This window comes from Melanotaenia boesemani, chromosome 9, assembly GCF_017639745.1.
Source record: "Melanotaenia boesemani isolate fMelBoe1 chromosome 9, fMelBoe1.pri, whole genome shotgun sequence".
NCBI classification, from domain to species: Eukaryota; Metazoa; Chordata; class Actinopteri; order Atheriniformes; family Melanotaeniidae; genus Melanotaenia; species Melanotaenia boesemani.
Genome location: NC_055690.1, coordinates 12520997 through 12538898, shown reverse-complemented (window position 1 = coordinate 12538898; position 17902 = coordinate 12520997). Strand labels below are relative to the sequence as shown.

The window sequence follows — 17902 nt, the reverse complement described above, 5'->3', positions numbered from 1 at the left end:
AGAGCTTGTGCAGCATAATCCAGAAGCTTTGAACAAACTGCTCTAGCATGCCTCATTATTGTCGTTATTTTCCTCTCGAGGCTGACCGTTTGCTGATAGGTGGAACCAGTGCACTGCCAAAGAGCAAAACAGAGAAGGTAATGAGGTAAATACTTGAAAACTGGGCCTACTGTGCAATTGTTTGGCTGACATGCAATTCATTTATGCTGCACACGAAATTTTTACTGAACACTGAAAGGCTATACCAGTGCATTTCAGAGTTTCAGCACCTGAACTGAAAAATTGCATATACTTTCATTTGTAAAAGTAAATTACACATTGACTGTTCCATTTCTTTAATCAGAGATATAGAAATATTTGAGCAGATAACTTACTTCAATTACGTAATTTATCAAAGTAAATGTGAAGTCTCTACTATTTTTTTTTTCCAGTAGGCTTTTTTTTTCATGCAGATTACGTGTTGATCGCTTTAATAATTCAGCGCTGCATTATAATTTGATTCATGTAGCCTATGGACATGAATGAAAAGCAGTGGATGCACTAAACAGAGCACATGCAAATATAGCCACAGTTGAGGACATCCAGATCCCATTCCTCATACGGTGGGAATGTGGGAGCGTTCATCTTATTCAGGAGGAGTTAAAGGACTACAATAAAACAAACCAACTGGACTGGGTTTGCTATTTTTATCCATTAGATTGTTGTTCTAAATAATTAAGTTACATTTATTCATTTTTCTGTTAAGTGTTTGGTGGACAGTGGTTTGTTTGACACTGACTGAATGTTACCGTCTGTTGTTCACTTCCTTCATATCTATGAAAATCAATTATTCTACTTATAGCAGAGAAGAACCCTACACTTTAAATTCATATTATATCATGTTCTTTCATTTATGTCATGTATATGTACATTGAAGACAGTTATTGCATAACATCAGTATACTTCGTTATCTGAATGGTGATCTGAACTGTGCATTTTCAGATAAAAAGTCTAAACTGAGCACTTGCTTAGGTTCTGTAGGTCTTGTTATTTCTATCTTTTGCCAAAATTACAAATTGGCCATCTTGGCTCATGTCTAAAGGTCCATATCTTGATTAATTGACATAATTTATATGGGACAAATGGCAGCCCCTTACACTGATGCCACAGCACTGGGTCTAGGTTTTACAGATTTGGTGTTTTTGCTGCAGGAGCATGGAAGGAAGCTTTTTAGCCTCCCTCATTATATTTCCATCACGGCCATTTTTTTTTTTTTTTTTTTTTTGCCTCTGCCATTGACTGGTGACCCTGCAGCGAGAAACATTCTTTCCACTTCTTATGTGTGTGATTAGTAGTTCTGTCAGGAGGAAATCCACTTCCTCACTTCGAAGGTCAGTACCTAAATAGATCACCAACACTGACCAGGGAGCACTTTTTGTGGCGGCTCATGTGGTCCACAGACAGGGAGCCACAACTGGTCTCCATAAGAGAACTATTTTCAAATATTTTAGGTCTTCTAAACTCTTTCCTTTCTTTTTCATGGTTACAGGGCAGAGGAAATTATACCAAAAACACAATATAAAACATGAAAAGAAAATAACTGCAGAATAAAGAGATTAAACTATTACAGTTCTTAAAGTCAATACACAATACCAAGACAGATAGTCTGCTAATGATCAATTGTAAATTATCTAGAAATCGGAATTGGGATCTGCTGCCATCTAGCGTCGGCTTGGCGCAGTGCGACTGCGTCTTGCTTACGTCATAGAATAATAAGGAAGTAGAAGCCGAACTGAAAGAGTCCAGGTGAGTGGCTGCATTATTGCATCTGCCTTCTGTAAAGCATGGTCAAAATGTCTAGTTGACCAAACTGAAACAAAAACAGAACAAATATAAAGTGAGAAGGTGAAGGTACCTGGTTTTCTTCATCCTGTTTGGCCTCTCTCTCTCTCTCTTAATTTATTTTTTTTATTGTTTTATTTATTTTGTGGTTTGAAGCTCCATGGAGAAATACTCCTACCTGAGTGTCATCGGAGAAGGGTCTTTTGGTCGGGCTGTGTTAGTCCAGTGTAAAAACTCTCAGGAAAGATATGTGATCAAGGAAATCCAGCTGCCGAGGGTACGTGCAAACACATATAATATATACCCAACAGATTTATTTTTATACTTATTTTTGCCCTCGCTTTTGTTGTGGAATAGAAATGGAAGAAAATCTCCTCAGTGCAGAATTTCTTTCAAGGAATCTAATAACTATGCTGATAAAACTTTAATATAAACATATAAACAAAAATATGTTGTTTTCTATATTGCATTTGGAGAAACTAACACTATTTGGACTATATTTGAATTCAGCCTGTGATGTAGCCTGGGGTTGCATGTGGAAATATTATCTGTGCCTTGCTGATAACCTACCAGATTGCTGCCCACATTGATACACAGAGGCTGTTTGTTTTAACAGCAAAAGGATTACTTTTTATATTTGCATTTTTATAGAATCAGTCCAAACTGAGGAATTCAAAAAGCGAAGCCATCCTGCTATCCAGAATGAAACATCCCAATATTGTGGCCTTCCGGGAGGCATTTGAAGGTAAACACACACTCAGCAATGCCTTTAAAACCTATTACAAGACGTTTTGGGAGATTCAGTTGCGTTTATTTGGGTTGCAGAATAGGAAATGTGGTTGTGTTTGTATAGTGGATGACCTCCTTTGCATTGTTATGGAGTACTGCGGTGGAGGAGATCTGCTCCAGAGGATTCAGCAGCAGAAAACCATCCAGTTCTGTGTTGAAAATGTACAGTAGGCTTTATCTGCAGCTATTTTCACTATTATGTGTCCACTTTTTGTTACTTTTTTTTAATGATTTGTTTTTCTTTTCTCAGATCTTAAAGTGGTTTGCCCAGATGTGTGCAGGTGCAAATTATATCCATGATAAGCGGGTTTTGCACAGAGATCTGAAGTCAAAGGTAGTGTAGCGACGAGGCTGTAATTCCTGACAGCTAATGGATTTCGCTTTGCATGTAAATGCAAAGAAAGCCTACTTTTGTCATTGTCTGGTTTGTAAATTTCATTAAAAAACCATAAAGGACATTCACCACCAACTGATGTGGATGATCATATTTTCTTTATGAGAGAAAATAATCACAACCAGAAGTCACTAAATTAGTCCTCTGGTTGATTGCGTGTTGATGGAATCTCATCAGTGTGAGCGTTGTGAAATGAAATGAACAAAAAAAAAGAAAAGGCTGTTAGAAGATAAGATCACAACATTATCTCCCACTTATGCATAATATCATAATTTTGCCATTGTTGGCTGCTCGTACACTTTCCCTCATGTTCAATAACTGCGTTTCTCTCATTTCCGTACCCAGAATATTTTCCTGACAGATGATGGCACAATCAAGCTTGGAGACTTTGGCTCTGCATGTATTCTGAACAGGTACAGCAGGAAAAAATAAATGATCTTTTTAATTCCATGCTTAGTGCTTCATTGGTTTTGCTATATTTTAAATTTAACCCTAAATTTGTTGCAGCTCAAAGGCTAATGCTCATGCATATGTTGGAACCCCGTATTATGTAGCACCGGAAATCTGGGACAACAAACCGTATAACAATAAGAGGTATGTTACAATTATTGTTTGCTGATTTTTTTTAAATAACCCAAACTAATAAAAGTGAAATAATTACAGATACAGAAAAAATTAAGACAACAAAAGGATATATATAAAAAAACATGTCACAAAGTGCAATAATGAGGCATAAAACAGCTTCCAATGAGAAATGAAGCCGTACACATGGATTTGGAAAGTCTTTTTTAAAGTATTTATTATCTTTTTATTAGTTTCAGTAAAAAACTCCCAGTGCAAAACGTACAAAACAAAACTAAACATTAGCAAGATCCAAAAAGAGGAAAAAGAAACAAACACAGGGGAGTAGCATAGGAAAGCGAAACAGTATCCATGCAACAGTATATTTGACCATCTCACATTTGTTTTACAATATATAAACATTTTACCCACCTGATACAATTCATAGCAGTAGATCATTAATTTATTTTACTGTAAATCTAACCCCCCTCCAAAAAATTATCTAATATAAAATTCATAAAAGGGCCCCATTTTTTTCCAAAATGTTTTTGGTTTATCAAGCAATTTAAAAGTGAACTGTTTGTAATTGGCTGTTTTGATCACCTCCTCCCACCATTCATTTTAGGAAACAGCATTTTTGGTTCTCCACCATCTCTAAGCACAATCCTACATCCTGTAAACAAAGCAAGTCTGCACCACTGAATCTGTTCGATTTTGAATGTCTTTTTAAACACAGAGCTCTTGGCATTGGTTAACTATAATTATTTAACAAATTACAAAGATTTGCTTATTTTTGACAATCATTCTACTTAACAAGCTAAAAGGTTCATTTTCTGTTCAGCCAGGAGGATCCAGTGTCACTGATTTCCAGAAATCATTTCAACTAACCACTGAACAGTTTAAGCTTCACCTCATTTTATGTTAATAAGATCAGGCCCAGACAGACCAGATCATTATATATGTAAGCTTCGTTGGGTTTATACTTTATATTTTTCAGAAGTTGTACTGAACCCATGCGGTGATTTTCACTTCAGAATTTTCTATATTGCTGCCAGTAGATCACAACAATTCACTATTAGATTTAAACCTTGATTCTCGTTTACAGAGATCTGCCTGGAGTCTGGAAATCATTTAATGATGTTTATAACATTGGATTGGATGAACAACTAATGTAGATGATGAATAAATATTAATAAATTATTGAATTAACTATGCTACTACGCAGCCATACTCTTTAAGACCAGTCATTTCACTCACCTGTTTATGTAAATCTGTGTGCATTCTTAGTTTCTGGTCTACATTTTTAAAAATGTATTTCTGACATCAAATTTAAAACCAGCAATTAATTTTTAAATTGTCAAAACATTAACTAGCTTGTATATTATGTTTTAGTTTTAAAGCCCCATTACTGAACTTTGGCAGATTTTCTCACTGAGGTGCCCCCAGAAAAGAATGATTCAGCTTCCATGATTCAGAGGACTTTGATGCCCTCTTTGGTTTTTGTGATGAATCAGCCCCAGTATGTGTTCAAAACAGTCCATGTTGATATCCAGATGCTAACGTGGGACACAGTGTCCTAAAGCAAAATGCTGCTGTAAAGTGAGGTGCTGGGACAAAAGAATAAAAAAGTTGTGAAGTGCGAGCCTCTGGATGCTGCAGGGCAACGACAGTCCAGGAATGTACATAATAAACGTCTCTGCACATCAACAGTCAGGATCTTTGAGACACTCTTGAGTTGTCACTTTGGTGGTGCTTATTTTAGTCATGCAGTTCTGTGTCTTTCCCGACTGTGTCAGTCCATGACCAACATCTGGGGTGAATGAATAACCACATCTGTCTTTGTGTGCTCTGCAGTGATGTCTGGTCGCTGGGCTGTGTCCTGTACGAGCTCTGCACCCTACGGCACCCGGTAGTCCTCCTCCCACCCTTCACATTCTATACCATGAGTTTAACTGTGGACCTCTCTCTAAATATTGTCGCTGTATCATTGTGTGAAATACTTCTGCTGTCATGTAACAGCGCAGTGAGATACAGCAGAACATTGTTATGGACTGATAGGAGCTTAGTATCCTCAGCTGAGTTAGATTATATGCTGTGTATTTTTTGTAGCTCGGCTGTTATGGTCCTGTTTGTTGTCTCAGAAACCCTTGCACCTCTTTTTTCTGTGACCAGTTCCAGGCATCTAGCTGGAAGAACCTGATTCTGAAGGTGTGTCGGGGTGCATACCCTCCTCTTCCCCAACACTTGCCTTATGAGCTGCATTACTTGGTCAAGCAGATGTTTAAGACTAACCCAAAAGACAGGCCGTCTGTGCACACGATCCTGACCTCTCACCGGGTTTCCAGACTCCTGCGCTCACATCTGCCCTCACAGGTAAAAATACAGTCCGTTAAACTTGCAGCGATTTTATTGCTTCCCACTCAAAAGAAAATCATACTGTCAGTTTAGAATCTTACTCAACTTCCTCAGCTGTGGCAGCCCTATGTGGAATCTGACCTTTGACAAGCTGCTGTTAGTACAGATGGTGTAATTTACTACACTGCTTTGAATCTTTTACAGGCCATAGAGAGTGAGAAAGAGAGGAGGCGTACAGGTCAGTGGAACAGAGAGGAAGGGAGGAAGGTAGCTAATTTTCTGGGAGAGAAGAGTTTGCTAAAAGCTTCAACATTGGAAGGTAGAGTCTAGTTAACACTGTTGTCCACTTTGGTTGTTTTTGAAAAAAGTAAGAACAAATATCCTAAATCATTTACCCCAGGTAGGGAGTTCACCACAGGCTGCTGTGAAAGCACTGGGCGTATCCCCCGAAAGCAGTGGGCGAATGAACCTCCAGGAACTGTGCTGCAGGTGTTGGCCAATGCTAGCTTGGTTTCATCAGACAGCATGGCATCAGTCAACCAGACCCATACTGGTCTCACACATGGACGTACGACAGCAGTGGCATTTTTTATTTTCTGAGATTAAAACAGAAAACTTTGGAGAATCAAGTGTATTATAAGAATGTTGTTGCCTTTTTTTGTCTCAGTTGGGTCAGAGGAGCCAGAGGACAACAGGCAGAGAAGACGATGGGAGAGGGATCCTCCTGAGAGACTTCTGAGTCTGCTTGAGAAGGCCCAGCTAAACAAAGCCTTTAGTACCTTTTTAGTACACAGAGGAGGTCTGTTGATTACATGCTATTTTACTGTGGATCATAACATTATTTTCCTAAGCATCCTTAATCGCAGCATTGCAGTGTTATAGATTTATTATTGATTTTCATTTTCAGATGGCAACCCTCTAGTCGGACCTCTCTCCCAGCTGCAGGGGGATGACACTGATGGGCCTGAGCCAGAAGTGGCTATCGACGAATACAGACTGCAACCACGCTCTGATGATGAGGACACGTAAGACTTATTGCTATATTTAAAAATATATCAGGATTGATTTGCAAGATCTAACTCGTCATATGGTGCACCAGCAGGGTTTTTGTTTTGCTTTTTCATACAACAGCCACACTGGTGTTCCTGCGTTAATCATGCAAAAATAAATGTGAAGTTTCACAAGAGGTGCATGTGGCACATGGACTGTGTAATGACAAAACATATACATGTAGGTGGATAGTGACACAGTTTTTGCTTATGGCTTTTTTAATAAAACATTTTAAAGCTATATTATGAATTTGGGCTCACAACGCAGACTTTAAGAGGGTTTTCACATTCAAGTGAAAAGAGGCATTTAGAAATGACAGCTTTTATAACACTCTGAGCCGTCTCTGTACAGGTGCTCAGATATAAGTGGACAACTTAACAGTGGCCTGAGGTTCATCGATGACGGCACTTCAGATAACTACTTCAAAATTGTGTGCTGTCTTCTTCGATGTGCCTTTTCAGTCATTACTTATCCAAAGTAATTTTTCCCAATCTGTGCTATCAAACAAATTGATGCTGCAGTCTTAAAGCTCAGAGGGTTCTCGCTTCACACATATGGTGGCACAAATATATATATATGTGTATATATATATATATATATATATATATATATATATATATATATATATATATATATATATATATATATATATATATATATATATATATATATATATATAACAAATACATACATACACATATATATATATATGTATGTATTCGTTACACTACACAGCTGTAACAGGATTTTTTTTGTTTTTGTACATAGTTAAAATAACAAAACTGAGCCTAAATTCATGTCAGCAGCTGGCAAAATAATCATTAATTTTGTTGAATATTACATGTAGTATCCTCTCTGTCTGCAGCTGAATGTCCGGAATGTGCTGCATTTGTATCGTTTGCATAATTGACCATAAATGAAAACATTATGAAAATGCATTGTATGGTTTGTCCTCTCCTCACAGGGACTTTGAGGAAGACTCTCCATGTGACTGGATGGACGAAGTTGAGAAAATGTTTTCAGAAGACTGCGGTCTCGTTCCTCCTGACTCGACACAATCCAGCAGTTAATGTTTACATTTGCTGAAAACACTCCACTTTGTGTATTTGCCAAAATGAATTCCTGAGGTGATTTAAAGACCGTCTGATAACACAGCTAACTGCTAATTTCTGCAGCAAGACCCTGAAAATTTGGAGCAAATATTGTTAATGATGGAAATGTTTTTTCTATAAATATTTTTCATGTGAGTGTGTGTGTTTCTGATTTGATTGAAACATCTTCTGTGTGCTGTTTGGGTCAGCAGTGATAACATTTCTGGTAGACTGAATGTCATCTGGAAGCTGCTGTTTGTCTTTTTGGGGGAAGCAGGAAATATTAGCCTCAGAGAAGTGGGGTCTCCACTGGGTCACAACAGTTTTACACCACCAGTGCTTATTGAAGCAGACTTCCTCTGTTATGTCAAAAGTAGACTAAATATGTTCACTTGTTGATATTGTTAAGTTTTATTCTCATAATAAGCCACAAACAAATCATACATCTGATCCCTTCGGCTGTTTGTTATTTTTTAATTGTTGTGACTTTACAGTACCAGTCCTCCTCTGTTATGTGTTTATTTTGTACCACTAGGTGGCATTAAAAGAACTGATGAGAGCAGTCTGGATTGAAGAGGTGAAAAAGCTAGAATTTAACTCTTACATATCTCTGATAATAAATATCAAATACACAGACAGCTGAATGTGTGTTCATCTTGCTTGTGTGTGGTTTTAAAAAAACTTTCTGTGTAGTTGTAAAACATGTCTTCTTTTTTGCCTAATTAGAAGCTCAGAAGTACAGAGTAAAAGTAAACAATAGCAGCAGAGACACAGAAGCCTCGCCCATGACATTTCAGGATCAGTAGGAAATAGACGTTACAGACCCTTGAGTAACCAAAACCCTAATGATGGTGATTCACCAACAGTCAAACCAGAGATGGATTATCCTGCTCCCAAAGTTCCTCCAGTGACTGAAACCGCCCACTGGCTGACAGAAGAGCTCCATGCCACGAGGCTATCTGCCCTGGATGCATTTTTATTGAGGAAGCTCATAGCTGCAGCTCAGCTCTTATCTTGGGGCCACAATGAATCCCCATCCAGGGCTCACCATCCAGCCCCCTCCCTGTCTTTGCATAATTTTCATTTCCCCTCTTGCCCCCTAAAGATGCTCATGTTGAGTAAAGATACAGATAAATTGGTGTAGCACAGCTGAGTTACAGTGTCATCATATTCTGTGTCCTGTAGATAGGAGGGTCTTTGTAGTGGTAATAGCTGTAACTCAATTGAAACTGAGGAGTTTTTTTTTCTTCTTGAATTCATGTAAGAAAGGGTGTATTATTAACAGTTGTAGTGCATTAATTATCAATGTGCTTATTCAGAAAGGGTTTAGATGTGAAATTAGCTTTAAATAATCACCGAGATCACTTCACAAAACAGTTTTGTGTAAAAAGACATCAGAAAAAATGCACAAAATATAGCATCTGTAATGTAGCTTATCTTTTGTTTTTGACTTGCTCATCAAATTTTCATATTTGCCTTCATTTGCACCTTCATTTTTACTTTTACATTTATGATTTTGACCTAAAATACTAGTGGCTTGTGCAAAACAAAACTGTGGTTGTTGAAACTGTCACCCTCCCTTGATTGTTGAGTCAAAGGCTAAAGATTTGGCTTGAAAATTTTATCCTGATTGAAGTCCATGGGGTCATACTTCATCAAATATAGAGCCAAACAAGCAGATGAACAGAGGCTTCCTCTTGCAGGAAGGATGTGAAATTATATCTGTTGTGTCTCAAAGATCATGAATGAGACCAAAAAAGCCTCTGTGCATCACTCCTACACTTTAATATTGAGTTTGTGATGTCAAACAGGAAATAAAAATTTAATTTGAGGATACTATTCAAAACAGAACATTAAATTTAAACTGTGCAGCAACCTTGTGTCATCACAGCAATTTCTGTTGTCGCTCTGTGTTTGTTCACAAACGTGAGCAAAACCACACTAGGTTGGTGTTCCTCTTGTGTGAGGTGAGAACATGTAATGCAAACACTGTGATGTTGCATTTCCTTTTCTCTCTTTTAGTTATCCATCTTGAAACATGCTACATCCTGTATTTTTGGCAGGGACTCTGAGTCACAAACAGTCTGCATCTTGCTGGTTAGTTTTTTAATCTAAAGTGATTAATTTATTCTCTTCCTGCACATCCTGGTGACCTGATAGCAAACAATCAAACATTCCCTCTTATCAAATGATGCACAGAAGACCTTTCATTTTAGCTATCTGGGAGCTTGTCCACACACCTCGTCAGCTGCTGTCATCACCCTTAAGAAATAGTGACACTTGCTATCTGTAACAATTTCTATTCCCCTTTTGTCTCTCTCCCTCCCTGTTTTTGTGGCCTGCTTTTGCGTGTCCCCAGTTTCACTCAGGAAAAGCCCTACAGATGCTCGATGACCCAGTGATCTCCGTCTGGCTACTGATGCTTAGAAGGCCATTTTTATCAAAATCCCCTGCAACTCTTTGCTGCAACTCTTTGGTTTGTTTTTCCCTTAGACATTCAGCTACATTGCTTTATGTATTTGTGTTTTTAGTTGACATTTATAGCCTCGGTGGTATCTAGTGGGGACTGAAAACCACTGCGGGGAGTCACCCAGTAGAGAAGTTCTGTTCACTCTTCACAGGGTGCAGCTCTTCCTGTTAATAACAAAGTCCTAAGCCGCTACTGTTGCAAGTCTCTTTGCAACTATAAATATGAAGGCTGTCATTGTTATGATTATTTCTAGTGCTCTACAGTGACCCTCTATTGTTTGCTCTGTATCATATAATAGAAACTGGTTTGGCCGACAGGGTTCCGTCATGGAACAATTCATCAACATCTCAAAGTAAAAAATGATCAGGAACAGTTATATTTGGATCCTGAGTTTTGTGAACTGGGACACTGTTGCATCTATGCAAGCCGTGTGGCGTTTGGGGTTTTAAAATGCTCTAATTGTTCGTAGCACTCATTTCTGTCAACACCAGATGAGCAGCTCCACCTTTAGTTGGGGTCATAGTCTCTACTGGCTCGTCTCTTTGCCATCCTTCCTTTTAGCCAATAATAGATCAACTGCAGACAAGAGCCTCGACAGATAGATTTCCTTTTGGAGCTTGAATTCAAGTTACTGAAATCTACAGCTTTACCATTCATTGTTTAAGGTCATGCTGTGTCAAGTAAACTGGCTGGCTAATAGGTAGCAAATAGGTACGAGCCTCCTATTGGATAATTACTACAAGGGTGATTATCTTTCAGATGGAAACAAGTTATTTAACCTCAACTGATGCAGTGAGTAGCTTCTCATTTCTTAAACTACCACAACCACAGTGGTAGGACACATCCTGTAGTCATGGAAAAGGATTAGTCTGTTTAATAAGGGTCAAATCATTTACATGCATCAAGTGAAGAAAACATCTTAGGAAATACAGAAACTATCGTCTTCCAGAAACGTGGTCGGAAAACAATCCTGAGATAAAATAAAATAAAATAAAATAAAAAATGGAACTCACTGCTATGATAAATAGTGAAAGTAAGAACATTTACTCACATACACACACAATGTGAAAGAAACACAAGGGATTGGGTCTGAACAGCTGTGTAGCCATAAGAAGATGACTAATTAGTGAGGCTATTTCCATCAGATGTCAGCAAGAAAAAATTTCTGGAATCTGATTTGGTAAGGCTTGGTTTGAAGAAAATCAACAACAAAACTGGGGAAGAAAAACCGCTGGAAAAAAAAGAAATACTAGATATTTCTATTTGCTCAAATGAAAGTCTGACACAAAAAATAGGGTGATTTTTTTATCTATCTATCTATCTATCTATCTATCTATCTATCTATCTATCTATCTATCTATCTATCTATCTATCTATCTATCTATCTATCTCTCTCTCTCTCTATATATATATATATATATATATATTTAACCCTTTAATGCCAACATATGGCATTAAAGGGTTAAATTCCGCTTGCAAGGATTTTGTTGTTGTTGTTGTTGTTGTTGTTGTTGTTTTTAAAGGTTGATCAAAGTAGATCAGAGCCTTGCTCAGATATGACACAATATTGACACAATTTTAACAACATTTTAAAACTAATTTTGAAAGAAAAAAGCATGAATTTGAGTGACATTAAACTGGGGGAAGTTGGATACGATTCAACAAAGATTTATGTCAAAAGCTGTGTTTAATTCCAATGAAACCTACGATGTGTAATTTGTTTTAGGATATTTGAGTAGTAGACATGAGGGTTGGTGAAATGAAATGAACACTTGTCCCTAACTTGTGTGCTAATTTTCAAAAATATATACCAAAGTGTACTACTTGACTAATTCCTCAGAAGCTGCTGTTTAGCAGAAAGACAGCTAAATAATCGGCTAAAGGATGTTGATACAGATTTGCTGCTGAGTCACAGAATAAGTCACAAAACAAGTTTGAAAAATTAATTCAAGCATGAAAAATAAGCTACAGTTTATCCAGTAGCATGAATTAAGTTTGTCAGTGATGAAGTTTGTTCAGAAGCAGAGCAACTCATCACAATTTCTACTCGGTGGTTAATGTTGCTTGGAATACTTTTTGCAAAAGGAGTGTGTTTAGTTCAAGTTTCCTGCAACCATGGATGCTTTATAAGTAGTTTTGTGACTTTTGGTGAATCACATACATTTTTTATGCTATCACAGCCACCATTTATGCAAAAAATGTTCTAGTCTCCATAATATGAATTTCAAGAGGATGTTTTGCTAAATGTTTTATGTCTGGTTCAGAAGCTAAAACTACCTAATTTTCCCCTTAGTATATAAAGGTAATTAAAACTATAACAGCACATCACTTTTTCTATTCGGAGGTATTTCTGTGTCTACTGTATTTATTATAGTTTTATCTATCTGTTACATGGGGCTAATTGTGCTGTTTGTTTTGGAGCAATGCACATAACATCAGGGCTATTGATGAGCCGTGTCCTTCCCACTTTAAGGCGAGAGTGTCAATAAACCGTCTCTCTAGGATCCCGGTCGAAAAGGATGTGGAGGATGAACACTAAGCCTTTCAAATTTTATAAGGCAGTGATCATTTGGGTGGCGATTACATTTTATAAACAAGTATTCACTGTGTAAATGAAACACAAAATTAAATCTTACTCAGAACAGCGGCTCCTAGACGAATGAGGACTGAGAAGATGAGGGAATTAAACAGCAATTTTCTGAGGCACCAGGAGACTGAATTCTGCTGAGGAAGAGAGGGAATGTATTGTGTAGTCTCTGTGGAAATTCCTTATGGAGAACATGCTGACCTCAATGGTGACCTGAATGCATCAGCTTTTATGTGTGGCTGTGCTGTGGAGTGTGTTATAGGCATTTGTTTGCGAGTATTATGAAGGCCAGAGATGCTGTGTGCTTGGTGGAGCTGCTGTAAAACTAAGAAAATTTCTGTTAAGCTTCAGTTCTATAGATACTAAATTACTGAGGAATAACATTTCACCAGCTATATATATATTTTTTTTTTAATTTTTAGTCATCTGCTGCAAAGCTGCTGTCTTTAAAAACAACCCCCCAAAAAATGAAAAAAAGTGGTGGAAAAGATAAAATGATTCCCATTTCTGTATTATCAATTGTCACATGAGCACTGTGATAGAAGAAGTGGCTTTTTGTGAGGTTTAAATCAGTGAACTTTTCTCCCTCTTGTGAGTTGTCAGTTGCACCCGTGGGCTGATTAGAAGTTGCAGCTACAGGACAGGATTTATGTCTTCACAATGGCTGTTCAGCCATTGTTTAAACCCTCTGTAGTCTCTAAAAAAGAAAGACTTCCAGTAAAGGAAACCACAATTTCTCCCATCAAACAGAACACACCCAATCTCTCTCTCTCTTTTATTTTTACATATTTATTTATTTCTTCATCATCCAACAACTTGTAAAACATTCCTTAGTCAGCTTGAAACATTAAGATGGTTACAAAAGCTGAGGATTTAAAGTACTCTTAGCTTGCGTGTATAGACATAGGTGTTTATAGTTCTCTATGCCAACCATTAAAACATAAAGTGTAAGCTTGTGAGTTAATGTGTTTGGGAGTTGTGGCCTCTGAGTCAAACAAATTGAGTTAAACTGTGGTAGCATTGCTGGCATGTTACTACAAGACTCTGTCATGCTTCTTTCCACAAAAGTTGAAAACTAGCTTTGGCTAAAAACTCTGCATGGCATCAGCTACAATATTTTGTGACTATGTACAAATGCAATGTGCCTGTCAAATAACTCAAATAAATAAATAAATAAACACATGCACACACATTTACACAAGTTAAAAGACTTAAATACAAACGGATACTCTATCAGCTTTACTTTTCTGAATTTTTGAAAAAAAGAGAACTCTTTCTCTATGAATCATCTTCCATCTGGCAAATTCAAGCAGTAAGTTCTTAGCTTATAGACTAATACCACACAAACAGGCTAAAATCATGCTTTAAAGTAAATGTCACTGATTGGTTAATTCTGTTTCCTGGATGCATCTGTGAAACACCAAGATTAACTTCCTCCTCTTAACAAGATGAACGCTGCCTGCTACACACTCATTTTCATAAACATGCTACCCTAATGTAGAGGGTGTTTTGCCAACATGCTGCCAATGCTCTTTGTTTCATTCCTCTAAGATCTAGATGTAACCCCCACAAGAATTGATAAGAGATGTTTATAGTGCAGGTGGCAGGGTGTTAAAGAAGATTGCATGACCTGTTTTTTAGCCTCATTACCTGAACACAGCCTGTCCCAATTTCTTCGTTTTTTTGGTGCTGCCCCACAGTTTTGAACTGAGTCAGGTTGTATTTGTATCAGCACAACATTTTTTTTTTTTTTTTTTTTTTTTGTCAAGCCACCTCCTGACAACTCTTTTTTAAAAATGCTTTCTGTGGCCCGCTCCTCACCTTCTCCACCCCATTACCTCAAAAAGTGACAAGCCTCTCTATAAAACTACCTAAAACTACTATTTTCCGTAAAACCACAGGGATGAGCGTATTTTCATTTTGACTGTAACTCTGACAAAATAGCGCAGATATCTAAATGGCCCACATTGGGTTAATAACAGCTATTTTCTCCTTAATTTATTCTGTTTGCAGGGAAAATAGCTGATTATTCTCTGCCGAGGCCCTTCCTTGCCCTCAGATCCATTTGCCAGGGTAGGTGCTGCCCTTGTCACATGATCTGGAGCCATGAAGTGAATCTAGGGATGAAAACTTCAAACTAATGTCCTGACTGACCCCACCCACACTCCTTTCCTGTGAAAGGATTCTCGCTGAAATCTCTATCAATGTCCCAGCAGAAATGACTCTTAATACAACACAGAGGCCATCAAGGTGGAAAAAACATACAGGATTTATCACAGCATCATGTCAAGCCAAAGCTGGTCTTGATCAAGACTTGATTTTGTCTTCACTAAGACTTGCAGGATGAAACGTAAAACGAAGACCCTGATGACAGTGTCTCAGCCCAAACACTATCCTTGTTTTGAGTCACCATGGAGGATTCCAAGCATTATATCTATAAGATGAGACACCCTCAGACTGTTTTATAGCTTTAAAACTACAGACTATTAAACCTTCTTTGAATATCATAATCTTTAAAACCTTAACATGAAAATTTGAGATTTTCTTTGCGTCAGTAAAATTTCATATTTCCTCATCTCACATCAGACAAGGACTCTCTGATGGTCCATCCTATTTGAAATTGCAAGAGAACAGAATGTATGTGATGACAAGCAGTGCCGAGTCTGTGTTTTCTCATCCTGCAGCCTGCTGGGAAGGAAAGGTCAGGCTGATTAGATAACAGTTGTGTATGCAAAGAAGCCTGCTGAGCTAACATGTGGGGCCTTGATCCCTGAGGCAAAGAGTTAATACTTGCATTAAATTCTAGCATATAAACATCAATAAAGGGAAACTGTTAAAAGGTTTTTGAGGTTAGATCAATTAATATATGAAAGGTATGAAGAGAATTACTCAGAGGGAAGCATAAAAATGTCCTTAAATTAATTTCTCTGGGTGTAAAACTGATGAAAAGGGTTCGAACACTGGTGCGGTTGTCTTAAGTGCATTTAACATGATGTCGTGATCTTGGGCAGAGGAGTCGTCAGCTATAAACCATTAACCATTAACCATTATTGGTCCTAAATACGCAACTCGACTCATACATACAGTTTTCTATAATGATAAAGCAGTGATGTGTATTTATCTTCTTGGCCTTATTTGGGTCCATGATGTTGAGTGTGTATGTGATCTTTTGTGCAGATACCTGTTTGTTTTCATAACAACCCCTGTCTTTAGACTTGCCCATGACACTCTCACATGGCCTTAGAGCCTGTATTCTACTTGAAGCATATATAAAGTGCCTCGCTGACTGACCTTCAGGCTATGTCAATAAAGTTGGAGCACCATGTGCAGTGTGTTATTCTCTCTCATGCTGGGTTGATTCCTCACTGATCACTTGTAAAGTTTTCCACAGCGTGAAAAGCACTCAGCACATCATTTTACTTTAATGGAGGGAAACTGAGACCCATGTCTACATTTTTATTCTGTATTTCCACTATTTTCTTATTTTTCTTAGATTTGCTAATCACACTGCTCCTTAATCCACATTTGCTTGTTTTGCCAGTGAGAAATCAAACTTAATAAATAACTACATTTCTTGTTTTTAATTAGAATTGACATCTAATCCAATCTGTTGATAAAAGTCCAAGCCAAAATCTAACACGTGAGCATGGACAGCATGAATATATCCAAATGAAATATGATTAATTCTCTTTTTAGGGAGTATTATACTCATTGTCAGGTTATTGTGAGACATAAAAGGGGATTTAGCCCTTCAGACAAAGGTCATATATGTTTCATATATATGTCTCTGCCTTAAGATGAACATGTGGTAATAATTCCAACGCTGAAGACAACGGTACAAAAGGATCCTCCTTGTGCTGCTGTTTATTTGTATATTGGAGAACATTAAAAGCCTAAATATCTACCCAAGCAAGTTTTATTGTAAGACAATAGCTTGAATTTGAGGACTTACTGTGCATGGAGCAGATAACCATATAAAGAAGTCCTTAACAAGCTGATATCAGGTCAACCTGAAGCCCGAACTTTTAGCTGACAGATATTATTCATTTACTTAATATTGTGGCCAGATGTTATTTATGAACAGGCCAAGATATGTTGTTTGACTTTTTCCTTGTCACCCATGTAAGGATGTGAGAAATATGCTTTTTAAATTATGCTGCATGACTATTAGAAATTCAAATCTTTGCTGATCAGACACTACTTTCTAATGATTTATGAGGTAGTGGTACAGACTGTGCTAGTCTGGTGAAGGGGCGCAGCCTTGTTGGTTGAAATCAAAAACTCCATGTCCTTGTGAAGGAGGGAAAACAAAGTGTTACAGGATGATAAACTGGAATTCCAGTCTAGGTTAAGAAAAACAGGCGCAGCACAGCTTTAACTCCTGTCCAGCATCAGTCTGCTTCTGCAGTCATCATTACGGCATTTAGACAACTCTGCTACTCTTGACCTGTTGGTTCTTGCACCAAATATGTAAACGTAATAATGTTTTGTTTGCTTTAAAATATAAAGAGTTTATTTGCTAGCGAACGTAAATTAAGACTTCCTCTCTTTAGACACACAGGAAGCTGAAACTATCCTGTGCGAGTGAGTCATACTCCATCCAACTTTCTACTTCCACTTCTTTACTTTTTATTGTATCCACAACAAACATCAGAAAGATGCTTGAGAACATAGATTTTGTTTAATTCCGCCTGTTTTATACAGTGTGTTGCCATATATTTTATTGCTCTGTGAAAAAAAAATTGATAAAAGAGCAGTTTAATGTAAATAGTTCTGTGCCATCC

General features: G+C 37.5%; 1 protein-coding gene across 3 annotated transcripts; it reads left to right on the top strand.

Annotated features, from left to right (window-relative positions):
* Nucleotides 1–1731: 1731 nt before the first annotated feature.
* nek3 (NIMA related kinase 3) lies at nt 1732–8695 on the top strand. 3 transcript variants are annotated; one of them, XM_041995794.1, is made up of 14 exons: nt 1732–1785; nt 1978–2098; nt 2473–2566; nt 2675–2772; nt 2861–2944; nt 3350–3417; nt 3512–3598; nt 5420–5474; nt 5738–5938; nt 6125–6158; nt 6321–6488; nt 6588–6719; nt 6828–6945; nt 7935–8695. In XM_041995794.1, the coding sequence occupies exons 2-14, from the start codon at nt 1982–1984 to the stop codon at nt 8038–8040; spliced, it is 1362 nt and encodes a 453-aa protein (XP_041851728.1). In that variant the 5' UTR covers nt 1732–1785; nt 1978–1981; the 3' UTR covers nt 8041–8695. The 3 variants fall into 3 exon arrangements, with proteins under 3 accessions (XP_041851728.1, XP_041851727.1, XP_041851729.1); XM_041995793.1 differs by having other exon boundaries at nt 6125–6239; XM_041995795.1 differs by lacking the exons at nt 1732–1785; nt 1978–2098 and having other exon boundaries at nt 2647–2772; nt 6125–6239.
* The last annotated feature ends 9207 nt before the right edge of the window (nt 8696–17902 follow it).